Source organism: Centrocercus urophasianus, unplaced genomic scaffold (genome assembly GCF_019232065.1).
Source record: "Centrocercus urophasianus isolate 14NV4802_14NV808 unplaced genomic scaffold, USGS_Curo_1.0 seq_16, whole genome shotgun sequence".
NCBI classification, from domain to species: domain Eukaryota; kingdom Metazoa; phylum Chordata; class Aves; order Galliformes; family Phasianidae; genus Centrocercus; species Centrocercus urophasianus.
The window spans coordinates 7,682,145-7,697,871 of record NW_024884711.1 but is presented as its reverse complement, the minus strand read 5'-3'; the positions used below and the strand labels follow the sequence as shown (position 1 = coordinate 7,697,871).

Below are 15,727 nucleotides of genomic sequence, written 5' to 3'. Positions count from 1 at the left end.
CAGAGCAGGGCACCCACTTTCAGAAAAACCCCTGGGGAGAGTGCCTTGTGTCAGTCATTCAGACACAAAAATGAGTTCTGATGCTTTGACCATGAGCTCGGTTGGGGCAGCCACGCTTGTGAGCAGACACGGGGTTTTATGGGGATATTTCACCCGAGCACCAGGTGAAAACCAAGCACTGCCTCACTGTTTCAGCCCCTTTTTTTCTATAAGCTGTAAATCTGCTGTATGCCGGCGAAGCCTTCAGGTTGTGCGTGGAGGCATACGTTGCTTATCTAATAAGCTGCTTCCTAGGCTCCAGTGATGCTGCTACTTATGTCATAAATTCCATGATCTCCCCTCCACTGGTCATTAATCTGCTCCATTTCCCGACGATTTTACACCCTTTTGATAAACCGTTTGTCCAAACACTTGACGGAAACAATGTTGAAATCTTACCTTAGGCATTCTCTCCACTAATGAAGAAAATCCATCATGAGGAGAGTTTATCTATTTCTTTGCTGGACGTAAATAAAACGTCAGGCTAATTTGCTCCCATTAATCTTAAAGCCATTGCTACAATGATATTCTTATGTCAGAGAGGTGTTTTTTTTTCCTTTTCCACATAAATATTTAAGCAAGTACCTAAAGCACAAATAAATTGCTTTCTGAAAGGCGGATTATTTTTATATCCAGTGATTTAACAATACATTTGCACAGGGCTGAGCTTCCAGGGCTTCCAGCCTTCTGACTGTGTGTATGCCTTTACATGAGCAGGGATCTCATGGTTCTCAGTGGGTGCTCAGGATGCTCAGCAAGATCTGCAAAGGTGGAAGGATTTGGTGTCTTATGGCTGCAATGGGCAGGTCAAGTAGCAGCCTGCAAAAGCTGCAAGAAGGCCTTGTGGAGAAACTTTCCTTCTTCCACAGGCACTCCTCCTCTGTTTTTCCAGGTGGCATGCTTTTGGGGGATGCTTATGCCAATGTTACTGGGTGTTCATGCCTGGGGTCACAGGAGAGCTTGTTTGTACTGGGCAGATATACGAATTTTGATTCAGGTACATAAAGGCTCACAGATGTTCCCATATCTGCTAAGCCAGCAAACTCATGTTACAGGTAAGGAAATGCCAAAAAGCTAGAAAGATCCCCAGTATCTCATGCAATGCTAAGGTCAAGCCGATGCAATCAGAAGCACAGTAAAGGCTGCCACTCAGCCCAGAAAAGCAAACAGCTTTAGCCACTGTGCATCACCCCTCCTTCCCCTCTCTCCTTGCTGAGAACTCGACTTGCATGGGATGACAAACTCTCTTTTAGTGAAGTTTCTCATTTTAATGACTATGACTAATGCTACACATCCAAACTAATGCCACAGCTACCATGGAGCTTACCATGGTGTGTTTTCTGGATTTCATTATGTTCCATTGCATTATGTTTATTATGCTCAAAGAAGCGCAATGAAGCTGTGAAGGTCTGGAGCATAAGGGAGCTGGGGTTGTTCAGTCTGGAGAAGAGGAGGCTCAGGGGAGACCTACAGCTGGCTGTGGTGAGGTGGGGGTCAGCCTCTGCTCCCAGCTGCTCTAACAGCGATAGGATGAGAGAGAATGGCTTCAAGTTGCACCAGAGGAGGTTCAGGTTGGATATGAGTAAGAATTTCTTCTTTGAAAGAGCAGTGATGCAGTGGCACAGGCTGCCCAGGGAGGTGGTGCTGTCACCGTCCCTGGAGGTGTTGAAGAACTGCGTGGATGTGGCACTGAGGGACATAATTGAGTGGGCGTGGTGGTGGTAGGTGATCTTCTCTTTTCCAACCTTAATGATTCCAGCCTTAGTGATTCTACGATTTGATTATCAATTTGATATGATATGATATGATTATCAATCTCATTTATTATTATGGATGATTCATTTTGGACCCAGGATGAGTTATTTTGTTCTCCTCCATTCTTACAAACCTCCTCAGAACGAATTCTCATGCAGGCCACCCTGGCAGAGGAGGAGATGATGATGGCAGATAGGCTTTCCCTTGCCAGCGCCAGGGCAGGACCACAGCAAAGCGTTCAGGATGCTGAGGTGCAGGCAAGGCTAATACCAGTGCTTTCTGAGAGCACTCACGCTCCCTGATTAATGTCACTCCAGCCTCACTTCATCTTCTCTTAAGCAAGAGGAAAAGGTAATTGCCTACACTTATCAGCACGGCTACAAAAGTATCCCCTGGCAGGCTCTAAACCTGACACACTGCTGAGATGGATGCAAGAGGAGCAGTGTGAGTGCCTGCTTTCTGCCTCTCTGGCTGCACGGGTGGACACTTTCTCCAGCTCAAGGGCAACAGGGCAGCAGTGTGCAGAGGCACCCCTGATGGTCTCCTCTACTTCATTCAGGGCTCTCGATCCTGACTATTGTATCAATGTATACACAGCTCGACTGGTGGGCAATGCTGGAAGATATGATAAAGGGGGGGCAGGCTCTCTTTTGTTATCAGCATCCTCAGATGGCGTTTTGCACTTGGTTACTTTCTGTCGAAGGTGTCTGGGGTGTTTGGTAAGATTTATCTGCAAGCCTTAGAGAAAGCTTAATGCAGACATAGGCATACGTCACCTCCACCACGGGAGAAGGCAGAGCTCAGCTCTGGGGATTTGTCCTTGATCATTAGGGTTCACTCTGCTTTTCCCCACACCACTCCAGAGTCTCTACTTTTGTTATTTTGGGAGCATCCAAAATCTCACAGATGTTCTCCTTCTTTGAAAACTCCACGTTGAGCAGATTGTGTGATAAATCTTGCTTAATGCCTTTCCAAACATCTGTTGGTTGTTTCAGAAAGTCTCCTCTTCCTCTTTCCTACACCCCACAACCCCTTGTCCTTTCCCAGGACATCCCACTAACAGGGGTTAATAAAAAGACACCTTTTGGAGAAGCAAGAACCCACGTTCAGTTTCACTTTGCAGACCTGCAGGGCTCAGCGCAGGGTGTCCCTCACCACAGTCAGGTTGTGCTCCTGGAGGTACTGCAGCAGGATTTGTCCCCGCCTCTCCAGGACCTGCAGCAGAGGCCACAGCCCTGCAGCACCTCCCTGGCTCTCCCACAGCTCCTGGTCCCTGTACAGCGACTTCAGCAGCCTGTGGGTCAGGCAGCCCGACCTCAGTGTGGCCACAGCTGTCTCTGGGAAGCTGAAATGATGAACGGAGATGGAGTCTGCCATCAGGTACACTGACCCAGAAATCATCAAAGCCTGCACATGAGAAACAGGAAGGTAGGGAGGAGATACCCCACCAAGTGCTCACGCGCTGCCCATCTCACCTGTCTATGCCCTGCAGCAGCCTGAAGTTGAGCTTTGACTCTGGTTGCTGTGGCCGGCCTGCGTTGTCTATAAACACCAGCTGGGATGGAGCGCTCCTCCGGACCTGCCAGCAGAGGTGGGAAGGAGAAGCTTGCCTACCATGGGGAGTCACCAGCCTAGTGTTTTAGGCTGGCTTTTTAATGCACTGAGTAACCCTGAGAACTGGTGGGATCTGCAGCTGCCAGCACCGCCCAGGGATCTGACATTTTGTCCAGAGCAACCTCTGGGACATGGGCAGCAGAAAGGGATCACAGGGGCTGGGGACATACCAGGATGTGCACCAGGAACAACTCGGATGGGTTTCGACACTTTTCATGGAGCATCTCCTCCACACAGGGCTCGGAGGCGTCAGGCTCGAATCCACAGCAATATCGGTCCAGGCGGTCATGAACCTGTGGGAGATATTTGGGGTCCTCAGTGGGAGCAGATGCCCTGCATGGGCAGGTCCAAAGTGTTTCTCACAAGGAGATTTTCTTGTTCAGATGGAAATAACATGTTTTTAAGGATCCTAGGTGGTCATTAAGTAGAAAAGCTGCTTACACTAGTGCATGAGAGAGACAGGGAAGCACCCAGAAGCTGAGACTTGCAAAATGCCTTGGGACTGGAGAGGAGCCTGACAGAGGTGACAATGACAAGTTTTCCTGTTGGAGTTCAGACACCACGTGCTGCACAGACCAAGTGGGCTATGCTTGCAGCTGAAATGAAAGGAAGGGCTATGTAAAGGGGAATGCAAAATAACTTCAATAAGACACGTCAAGGCTGTGAAGCAAGGCAAGTTCAGCAGCAAGCAGCCCAGCTGCAGCACAGAGTTTGTTGAGACGGCTGGTGTTGAGCCAGGAACCAGGGCTCAGCATGCACAGAGGTTCCTGAAGCAGTTGCAGAGCTGTAGACTGTCAAGGGTGAGCAACTTACAAGTGGTACTTGCTCATCTCATCTGATAATTAGTAAAATTTAACAAAGTTGTGCTTTGAGACAGGGCCCAGTAGGAAACACAGCTATGCATTGGGGAGGATGCCACAGGAAGTGCAAGGTTTGTTTTCCATGGCTATTACTTCCATAACCCTGCAAGAAACAGATTAGTCCCACTCCAGAGATCCTTAACAAATCCCTCTATTTCCTGACATTTAATGAAGCACTCCAGTCAGCATTTCTCCACTGGGAGAGCTACCCATTAAAGTGCTAAAGTTCTCTTTGACATGAAACACATTGAAATGAAAGAAAACATCACATTTCTTCCATACATTTCCTTTGTCCATATACTAAAAAGCTCAGCACACCAATTTCTCTCGCCTGCGGTGTTGTTTTCTTTCATAGCAGAATAATAGTCTGCACAGAAGGTGAAGACAGTCTGGGATGATTTATGCAGACATTAAATGCACTCATGTATCAGGGAGAAGCAAGCTCTGCACAGTCCTGTAGGCACCACACAGAAGCCCACGATAGTTATGGTTGGGAGAAGTTTTGGGCCAAATTCCCAACAAACCAGCATGGTTGTGCAAAAGCCACAGGGGTGTGGAAATCCTGAGTCCAAGACGCCAAGAAGGAGAAGGAGACATTGCGGTAAGGATGCTGTGGTTATGGTGGTGGTGATGAGTCAGTACTTCCCGAGCACCCCTCTGAAGTTTGTCAGCACTCCCAGCAGCTGGAGGCAGGGAGTCAAGTTGGAGTGCGCCTGAAGAAAGCCCAGGAGAAGAGAGATGGGAACAGCATGCACAGTGGGGCTCTGCCCTGTCCCAGCCACCTCCAGCCCCCCGTGGACATCTGAAACCAAGGACATTTGGTGCCAGACTCACGAGGTGTATGGTGGAGGCTGATTCTGGTGTCCCAGATAATGCCCTGAGAGATGGACCAGCTGGGTAGTGGCACATTTAGAGCACCTCCAAAGTTCTGACCAGCTGTACCCCAGCAGCTTTCCCTGTGTCACTTACGTTCACATCCAAATGACGCTCGCAAAGGGTGCATCAGGTCCTGCTGCTGTAACACAGATACATGAGTCACACCTTCTCTCATCTGCTCAGTTCAAGATCTGTTACAAAGCACCTTTGATTTAAGTTTCTCTTTGATTCCAGGTTTGGCTGGGATGGGGACCACTTCTCCCATCACCAAGAGCCACCACTTCCAGCTTCCTGATAGGAGAGGAAAGGGGAAATTGCCACAGAAAAGCCCATAACAGAGGGGTAGACATCATCAGGAAGAAGATGGGCCCACCAGGACCACTGCATCCTGAAGGACTGAGTCAGCAAGGTAGACTGGGTGTTGAACAGGTGATGAAGTACCAGCATTTGTTTTTTTTTTTTGTCTTTCTGCTGGGTATAGGGAGGAAAAAAAAAGGGAAGGACCAGGACTTTGCTTGTGCAGCCTTGAGGGGAAGGTATTTATCAAACGTAATCTGCGGTTGCTGGAGCTCTCAAGTAGAGCATTGACAAGTCTGAGTAACTCTTGCATCACCAGAAAGAGAAGAAGGCCAGGGGGAACCATGTGCAAGACTCCTGGACTTGCAGAGCCCTGGAGACATTTATGGCCACTACCACAGCATTTGGATCAAGTCCCGAGTTTCTACATTCCCTGTTTTCAGCAAAAAGCTCTGAAACACGGAGGGAGAACAGATGGGAAGAAGTCAAATTCTAAAACCTTCGAGAAGACGATGAAGATCTCAATGCATGGTTGAGGGCTGCATGGGAGGGCTCAAAGCTCATGGCTTCCCACTCTCCAGCATGTACTGCAGGATGCTAGAGCCATTTCTGAAAGATGTAATTTCTTTTCTACAGCATCCTGCTGGCTTCGTGCCTCTTTGTGTGATTTTTCCACATGGGAGGATTCCATTGGAGCTAGTAAGAAAAAAATTTGTGGATTGCTCTTTGATATATCATTTCACTCTTTCAGCCCTCTGAGGGAAATTTTCCTTAAAACTGGATGGCTTTTGCTTCTGGAGACTCAGCTTTTCCACTGTGCTCAATAGGATTTGGGCCTGGGGAAGGGAAAGGAGTTGGTTAATCTTCCCATTTGTTTGGCTGTTTCATCTAAAATACTTCCAAGCCCAGCCACGACTGCTCCTCCTCTGCCAGCCACAGTCTGATGTTATAAAGATTAATGGTCAGAGTGCGGAAAAAAAAGAGAAAAAAAAAGAGTAACGAAAGCACACATTTAATCGTCTTTTTTCTCTTTTTTCTGCCTTTTTTTTTTTTTTTTTTTTTTAAATGTATGTATCTATATATATAATTGCCCTTTCAGATAGTTTGCCCTTGTCCACTAATTGAAGTTGCAGCTGTGAGGTGCCTGAACAGGTCTTCTTTTCATAGCAATCCCTTTTGCCTCCTCAAGGTTGCCCCATAATACGTGATAACTGCCTGTGACATGCAGTAATCTCTCACAGCACAGGCTATGATTTTCCAGACAGAAAAAGACACTGTTCACTCTAAGGAAGAGGAGGAGGAGGAAAAGGCACTACCAAACAAAGCTGTGTGAGTGCTGGCCCCCATGCAGCACATCTCTGGAGCAAGCACATGGAAGCCCCAGGGCTGGTGCAGGAGATGCTGCCTTCGCCAAGCAGTGCCCTGTCCTGAGCCACTGCAGCACCCACATGATGGCAAAGGAAGCCACGCTGGGATGAAGCTGTACCACATGAGAGCAGACATTCATATCCTCTAAAAACCCAGCAATTATGAAACTAAAGCCTCCAGAAAATGCACACTTTATGAGCACGAAAAATGTATTTTTTTGTTTAAAGACAGCCTACTCTGAAAAGAAAAAATAAATAGACTTGTGCCTTCTTGTGCTGCACTGTGATGGAGAGATGAAGGAAAGGTAGCAGGGATTTTCTTTTTGTTGTCAGAGGGACTTTGCCTGGGCTTGAAGCCTGGAGGATTCACTATGTGTTAAAACCCCTGGAGCTGAACAGAAAAAATTTCCTCTTTGGTTTGAATTTTGCCTGGCAAACCCAACCATCCAGAGCCAGACTCAGCAGAGTGTCTTCTCCACAGGTGTCCATGTTCCTTGAAAGGCCATGTTTGCTTCATGACTGAGTGTGCAAAGGCAGGGATAGGCACCAGTGTAGGTTTTGGAGATATTCTTCAGTTTTTCAATTCTGCTGTTTACTGCTGCTCACCACAAGCTCGCCCAAGTCATGTGTGAGAGTCACCACCTGAGACAGGGTCGTGTGGAAGGTGAAGGCACTGGAACAGGTTGCCCAGTGGTGTGGTTGATGCTTCATCCCTAGAGACTTTCAAGGTGAGGCTGGATCAGGCCCTGGGCACCCCGATCTAGCTGTGGTGTCCCTGTTTATGGCAGGGGATTAGATGGCTTTCAGAGGTCCCTTCCAACTCTAAGGATTCTATGATTCCATGATCTTTGGGACATCCCAGAAAGTGCCAAGTGATACCTCAGCAGTGATATTTTGGCTCATGTTTTGATACTCTCACACAAGAAAACACAATTCCTGTGCTACCCCTGGTAGAGAAAGATGTGATGGACAGAGAATTGTGGCCAGGTGCAGGAGGACCTGGTGTCCCATGCAGTGTTAATGGCAGCCTCCCTCGCCCAAGCCCTACCTGCAGGAGGAAGTCGAAGAGCGCCAAGCGGCCCCACTCACCGCGCTGGATGCTTGCACAGGCTGTGTCTCCTGCCACCGGGGCCACACTGTGGGACCGTAGCATCTCCTGATACTGCAGCCACCCCAGGGCACAGGAGTTCTGGTCATTGTTGGTGTCCTCCAGGTGCTGGACGTCAGGTGCCCACCAGATGAGGGGCCGGGGGACACCATTGGTATAGCTGTAGGGTAGGATGGGGCTGGAGAAGCGGCGGGCCACTGCGGGCAGGCTCCTGTTCAGCCCTAAGACCCTGTCCAGGTGGAAGGCCACCACCTCATAGAGGTCTGTGGAGCGCTTGATGAGCCCACATCGCCCATCCCCACAGTCCTCCCCTGGACTGGCAGGCTGGGTGTCACCATCAGCACGCAGACGGATGCGCAGGACCTGCCCATGGGCTGGCACACGGCGTTTAGAGACTACTTGGCCACGGGCCAGCAGCTCCATCTTCTGGATGTCATCCTCTGAGAGCCACGGTGGGACTGTCTCACCAAAACACAGCCTGTCCTCCTGAGGTGAGCCGCCCCACCTGCATGGCTGATCCGCACAAGGGGAAGGCATTGAGGCACCCCACTGCCTCAGCCAACGTCCTTTCCCCCTGTGTCTTTTTGCTCCCCGGCTGGGGGGCTGGTCCCTACATGGGGTGATGGCCACATCTCGCCGGGGCCGGGGTGCCAGCAGGAGCGATGCAGGTGCTGGAGGTGCTGGTGCCACATGGGGCGAAGGGGCCCGGCCATGGTCCCCATTTGGTGGAGAGGGGAGGTAGGAGAGTGCCAGCAGGGCCAGGGCCAACAAGATTAGCAGAGCCAATAGGGAAGGGTGCTTCAGCCCCGTCCTTCTCCACGGTCGTTGGGCCTGTGGATCAGAAGGAAGAAAGTCATCAGGAGTTTCTGCATTACTAAGCCACTGTGTCTGCTTTGCCCTGAAGCCATTGCAGGTATCACAGCACCAGCTGAAAAGCCACCGTGCTGGCTGCGACCTGTGTTGGTACCAAGCTCTCATCTCCTCCTTGCTGATGGCCAACCTACTTTGTAAGTCTCTGTTTTCCAGCCCAGCACCACCCATCTGTTTTACAGGGACATTTCCCAGCAATTCAGAAACGAGGCTTGAGACAATAAGTAGGGAACAAGGCCTTGTTCCTCTTTGCTTTGCAATTATTTATTTTGGAAGTACAAGCATATCCACAGCAGAACATGGTGGGACAATACACTGCCAAGGAAGGGATAAGGAATTGTTTGTAAGAGTAAAAGCTTGAAAAAATAAGAGATAAAATGCTGTAGGAGAGGGATCCAGCAGCCAGTGTCTTCCAGAAGGCAGCACACAAGAACCACAGAATGGTTTGGGTTGGAAGGAACCTTAAAGACCACGAAGTTCCACCCGCCTGCCATGAGCAGGAACACTTCTCACTAGACCAAGTTGCCCAAAGCCCCATCCAGCCTGGTCTTAAACATCTCAACGGATAGAGCATCCATAGCTTCTCAGGACAGGAATGCTTTGCTTACACTCAGCTTACACTGGCCTCCTCCCATAAATCTCCAGATCCATGTTAGAAACACAGGACAAAAATAAACAGGAGTTTCTCAGAAACCTCACACACATCTGAGTATTTTTCAGAGCCTTGCTCCAAACAACCCAAAGAACAACAGCTCTGTTTTTCGCTTTCCTAAAATCAGACCTTAAGTGCTGCCATCAATGTTCATGAATGCACTTGGGAACTCATACGTTCATGGTGTGGAAAGCCTTGTGTGTGCACAGCCACCAAGACCACCTGTAATTACATAAATTCACACCCTTGAGGGTGCACACAGAAGTCATTTGAGAAACACTGAAAGTTCAATAGGAAAAACCCTGTTTATTCCAATGGGGGAAAGCATCGCTGGTCACAGGGAGCCAAACGGATGGTAATGATTATCCTTTCTTTAAAATGTCAAGTTGGTTTGCAAAGTGAGTGGTTGAAGCATCCTTACTGCCTGAAACTGCTTTGTCCTCACCCTGGGCAGGTTTGCTTCAGGCACTGCAAGTTACAGTCAAGCCTGAAGTCCTTCAGTGTGAGCCTGGACCACCATTGCCCTTTCCCTACTCAGCTTGCAGAGCCTGGTTTTCCCTGCTACAAAGACAGTAATAAGGGAAAAAAAGTGTGAGTACATCCTATATGTTATTTCTGGCAGTCGATATTGCAAATTTAATAATAACCTAGATGATACAGCATTGCAGAAATGGTGCTATATTTACAAGCCATGGGTAAATCCTTTTCTAAAGAGAACTTCTCCAAGCTCGTGCAGTAAAAAATGCTGCACTTGAAACTATGGCTTCAATTCAGCCTGAAATGAAAACCATACATACTGTTCCACTTTGCCAGCTTGACAAACTGACAGTGCAGCACGTCTTCTCTGGAAATTAGGTACATTTCCCAGCAGGCAAGCTAACTAAAAGCCCATAAAAAGGCTTCAGAGAGGTACTGCTCATTCCAGGACACCAAGGAGCAAACAACGTTGCAATGCTCACGCATCACGTGAACATACAGCACAACCTGGGTTCCTGAAGGCACAGGCTGGCCTTCAGGAGGGATAAAAAACTTTCTGAGTGTGGGTCAGAGGATTTTATCCTTGATGCTTTGTTCCCATGGCGCCTGAACCTTGGCGGAATTTGCAGCAGAGAAGCCTGTTTTCAATTGCTTTCCAAAGTGCATCAAATTGGCTTTGTTGAGCTTGGAAGAAAAGAAAAACAAACCCAAAACTTCATTATCCAGGAATGTAAGAAACAGCCTTAAAACCACAAAAGATGCCATAGAAATACATGGCCTTTAAATGCGAGATTCATACCCACTCCCCTCTGGAGTCTGCCAAATAAACCACAGAATTGTGTGGACAGCAGGCAACGCAGCCCACCGTGGCCAAATTAACAAAGACCACTTGAGCAGCCACCAGAAATCCTCATCCACAGCCCACGCTCCCAGGAGAATATGCAAAGCCTTGCACTCATCATAGCTGCCCAGGAACGTGGGGCTGATAGGGGCACATCCACACAATTCACCACATGGCATCTGCTCCAGGAATGGCACAGCACCATCCTCCTGGTTATGGTTGGAAAATGCATGAGTTTATCAAAAGGAAAGCTCACAGCAGCCAGGAGACCAAATCCCTTTCTCACCAGAGCACGAGCTGAAAGAAATCCCCAGCAGAGCCCATGATTCAAGTGCTAAGTATCTTCCTATATCATCCTGCCCGGGGAAGATATACAGCTTGCCAAGTGAGGCTTTACTAAGACAGCTCTTGAATTACAGCCACCAGCTCTGAGGCAGCCCCAGCCCCCTTCAGACCCCATCAGATGTACAAAAGTGGCCACAGCAACCCAGGGGCAAAGGGATGCTGGATCTGCTGCCACATGTTGCTGGGTCTGTCCTGCCAAACCTTTCCAGCTGGCACACGAAACGTTCAGTTCTATGATTGATGGAAAGGGCATTTTCCATCTTGATGCTATCTATGGTGCAACTCATATTCCCACTAATTTAATCCCAGGAGTCAGCACATAGCACCACCAGAGCAAACAGTCTCTGGGATGCTCCACTTACAGTGTTTGAAGCTGGAGCCTGCCGCTGCCTGCTGGGTTTTCCTTGCCTCCTCTTCCTGCTGTACCTCAGATGCACACAGGATGGCTTTCCCATGTGCGTTGGGAAGCTGCAAGAGGGGCCCCTTCCCCAGCAGAACAGATGTGGGTTGCCTTTGTGCAACATCTGCGCCGCGTGTGCCCGAACGTCTCAAACAGTGCTGCCTTTGTGCAGTGGGAGCCGCACAGAGGATGCTCTGGAGGAGGGCAGCAGCCTGCAGACTGCATGCTGGGGATGTCCGTGTCTAATCCTGCACACACGCTGCTCTGCATGCTGGTTTCCTTCTGGTGGAGAACAATGCTCTTTCTTCCTCACGTTCTGCAGGACCCAGAAGCCTTGCTCCTCATGACTTCTGTCCAGCTGCAGCATGGGACTCAGCTGCATTGCTGATTTCTCTGAGCATGCCCAAAGACAGGACAGCAATAACAGCAATGAGCCTGGGGCCACCTCAAGTCCCTGTTCTCACAATGTCCCTGACCCCAAAGCTTCTTCCTTCCAAAGCTGCTCACCGACTTCGGCTCTTCACCTTCAGTGGGGTTGAGCTGGTTCAGCTCCTTTCTGCATTATAGCAGCAAAGAGCAAAAGTGCTGGAAAGTGACATCTTTTTGCAGAGCGTTTTGAGCTACATGGGCTACAGGGAGGAATATATTAACATGAAATCAAATTCTGTTCCCTTCTTGCTCTTGGTGAGCTTACCAATCCTGTTGATGAGTGCCTGAAGAACTGCCAAACCTCTCTTACACATTTCTGGGACCTGATCCAGTTCTATTTGTTTTATTGGGGGTTACATTTTCCCCGTGGCTGAGCTTGGGGTGAATTTCAACCCTCTTTTGATTTTCAGCCTTCGTAGACTGGCTGCAGAATGCTCTGAGCACATTTTGGTGGAGGCAGTGCAAGCGGGCTGGCTCCATCTCCTCTTGCTTGCTCCAAGGGATTTTTTTCTTCCTGGAGAGCAAAGGAGTGCATTCGTAGGATTCCACAGCTGCAGCCAGGAGTGGGGGGACAGCGGGGCCATTCAGCCCCAGGCTAGATTGAAAACAGAATTGTTCAGACGTGCCCATCCTCAAATACAGGAAAGTAATAATTTCATTCAATTTAAACCATTCCTTCAGTTCCTATGCAGAAAATTAAAGGGAAAGGAATCTGCTCCCTGCCTGGCTTTGCCTCTGCTTCTCACTTTCCCTTCTCCCAGCAGACCTCACCAGGTGAATGAATGGGCACTGTCCTAGGGCACGGTGAGCAGCCGCAGAGCTCTGAGTCTGCGAAGCAGGAGGGGCAATTCTGGCATCTGGCAGCCCTGCAAGAGCAGTAATAACATGCAGTCAGCCCCTCTTGGTCATAGTGCCTCATGCCGGGAGAACAATGGAGCTGCTGGAAATTCCTTGCTGGTAGATTTTGAAGCCGGAAGAAGTCAGAAATCATCTGAGTGTCTTGCTTAGGGTTTATGCACAGATGAAGCAACAGGACGAGCAGCTCAGGCACAGCTGGAAATCAATCCCCTTCACTGTCACTAACCTGCCTTTGAGGGTCTAGATCAAACGCCAATTGAAAGTGAAATCAATCAATACAGGAATTCACCAAGAAGAAACAATGGCATCATCAGACCTGCTCTTGCAAAGGGGGAATGGAAATCCATGTGGAAAGTGAATGCCCTGCTCCAGCAGGACCACAGCAGCAGCTGGCATGCATTGTGAAAGGCTGCACAGTGCAGGCTGGAAGGGAGGGCAGCGCTGCAGGGGGAGCCTGGCATGGGGAGAGCTGCCCTGCTTCTTCCTTTGCGGGGAGGAGCCACTTCTGATCCCTAGATGTGCGACACCCTCCCCATTTGTTCTTTTTTTCCTATTGCTGAAAATTGTTAATTGGGAAACTCAGATCAGTGTGTGCAAGTGGTGGTGGGATGGACACTGCCAAGTGCCACATCTCCCTGCACAAACACACACACACACACACACCAGCACTGCTGCCCCAACAGACACACCAGCTCCCCTGGGCACGCTACTCCAGGGACAAAGAGACTTGAGGTGACATAGGCAACGCTGCCACAGAGATTCACTGCTTCTGATTAAATATTCTTTCTCCCATGAAACCACCAGGCAAAACGCATCACCGTGCCTGATAGCAGCACCTCAGCCCAAGGAACTGTGTCTGCGGATATCCTCACGACTGGCTGTGTGCGTTCCCCATACTATCGGCAAGGACAGACCCATGCTGGAGCCTCGCCTACATGTCCCAGCCCTGGGAGAGGTCCCTCCACACTGATTTCTCCAAAAACTGGTCAGCTGGGGGACATCCTCGCATCGAATCCCATGGGGTTGGTGCCTCTGAAAAGGCTCTGCACCTCCTCCCACCCACAGCTCGGCAAGGAGACCCCCATATGTTACCATGGCTGGCAGTGTCTGTTGGCTCGCTGCTCCTCGTGGGCTTCGCTGCACGCGGTCACCGTTGGGCTGACACTGCTCCCCAGCAGCAGTTCCGTGGAGAACCAGGATATAAAATGCGTTATTTCTATATAAAATATCTGGGTGGCTGATCCACATCCCCTGTCCCCCGGGCGCCAGGCCAGGCGCTGCCGCCCCATGCCCTTCAGGCTGGCGGCAGTCCCTGCGCTGAGGACGCCTGGCCAAGTCCGGCCGCCAGTTTTCCAACTCGGCAGCAGCCCGGACCCACCTCCTGGTGGGGGGAGCAGAGAGGCTGGGAAGGGGGGAGCAGGCATTTGAAGAGTCTCTTTTTCACAATAAAAGCCCTTCTTGCTGCTTTTTTTCCCTTTTTTTTCTTTTAAAAACAGAGGACCGATTTGATCCAGGAGGTGCAGGTAAAGGGTGAAGTGACATGAACTGCTCCTGAGCCCCTGAGCTGGGACAAGCGGCGGAGCGGCAGAGCCTGGCGACCCCTCTGGTCCCACAGCACTGCACCTGGCAATGAGAGCCCCACGTCTGTGTGTGTGTGCCCAAAAATACCTTCCAAAGGTTTCTAGCAGTGTCTGCTGCTGTTCAATAGCTGGAGTGGCGGGAAGAAGATTTCTGAGCAACTGGAAAGGAGTTCATGCTTTAAAGGCCATTTCTGGTGCTCTGGCCATTGAGATTGATTGGCATCATTTGTATCATGATCTACAATCAATAATCTATGATTAGTCATAGAATCACAGAGTATCTCAGGTTGGAGTGGACCCACAGGATCATTGAGTCCAGTTCCCAGATCCACACATCACAACCCAAAACCCAAACCCAAAGTCTGACAGTGCTGTCCAAATGCTCCCTGAACTCCAGCACTTGGGGCCATGCCCACTGCCCTGAGCAGCCCGTTCCATGCTCACCACCCTCTGGTGCCATTGGAACAGGCATGGATGGCTGCTGCAGGAGGCAGACATAAGGGATCAGCAGCGAAACTGCAGTGATAAATCCACAGAAACTAGAGACAGATGCTCCAGCCTCAGCATTCAGAAATTTTGATCTCATTCCCACACCTTCCTACTTCCCATGGAAAAGCGCTTTAACAGTGTTCACTGTGCAAAAAGAAAAAAAAATTAAATACGTTCACATTCTACCTGAGCTCTGTGGCCCTGAGGAGTCCATGAGGCATTGCTGTGGGAGGAGGTGGGATGCAGGATGCTGCAGGCCTGGTCACACCTTCTGCAAATTCATGGAATCGCAGAACCACTCATAGAATCATAAGGTTTGAAAAGCCCTCTAAGATTGTTGAGTCTAGCTGCCAACCCCCCTCTCCCCCCCCGCTGACCTCATCCCTCAGTGCCACATCCACACAGTTCTTAAGCACCTCCAGGGACAATGACTGCCTCACTGCTCTCTCTGAGAAGAAATTCTTCCTCATATCCAACCTGAACCTCCTCTGGAACAACTTGAGGCCATTCCCCCTCATCCTATTGCTGTTACCTCGAAGAAGAAGCCAACCCCCACCTCACCACACCTCCTTTCAGGCAGGTGTAGAGAGCGATCAGGTCTCCCATCCCTGCTCCTGCTGGCTGCATTTCTGATACAAGCCCGGATGCCATCGGTCTTCTCATCCACCTGGGCACACTGCTGGCTCATGTGAAGCCAGCTGCCCACTGGCACTGCCAGATCTTTTTGCATTGTGTGGCTTTCCAGCCAAGTTTCCTCTCAAAGAGCAAAACCTGGCTCTGAAATGACACAGAAGGTGGCATGCAGGAGGCTCCCTGTGAACATGAGACAGCACTTCTACTGCTGTGCACATGACAGAGATCTGGCATAGG

The 15,727-nt window shown here is 49.8% G+C and overlaps 1 protein-coding gene across 1 annotated transcript; it reads right to left on the bottom strand.

The window, feature by feature from the left end:
- Positions 1-2,928: 2,928 nt before the first annotated feature.
- Positions 2,929-8,453, bottom strand: GASK1A (golgi associated kinase 1A). The gene is made up of 4 exons (XM_042816828.1): positions 7,857-8,453; positions 3,579-3,701; positions 3,270-3,373; positions 2,929-3,139 (listed from the first exon to the last, which is right to left on the bottom strand). Exons 1-4 carry the CDS (start codon positions 8,451-8,453, stop codon positions 2,929-2,931), a joined length of 1,035 nt encoding a protein of 344 aa, XP_042672762.1.
- Between the last annotated feature and the right edge of the window lie 7,274 nt (positions 8,454-15,727).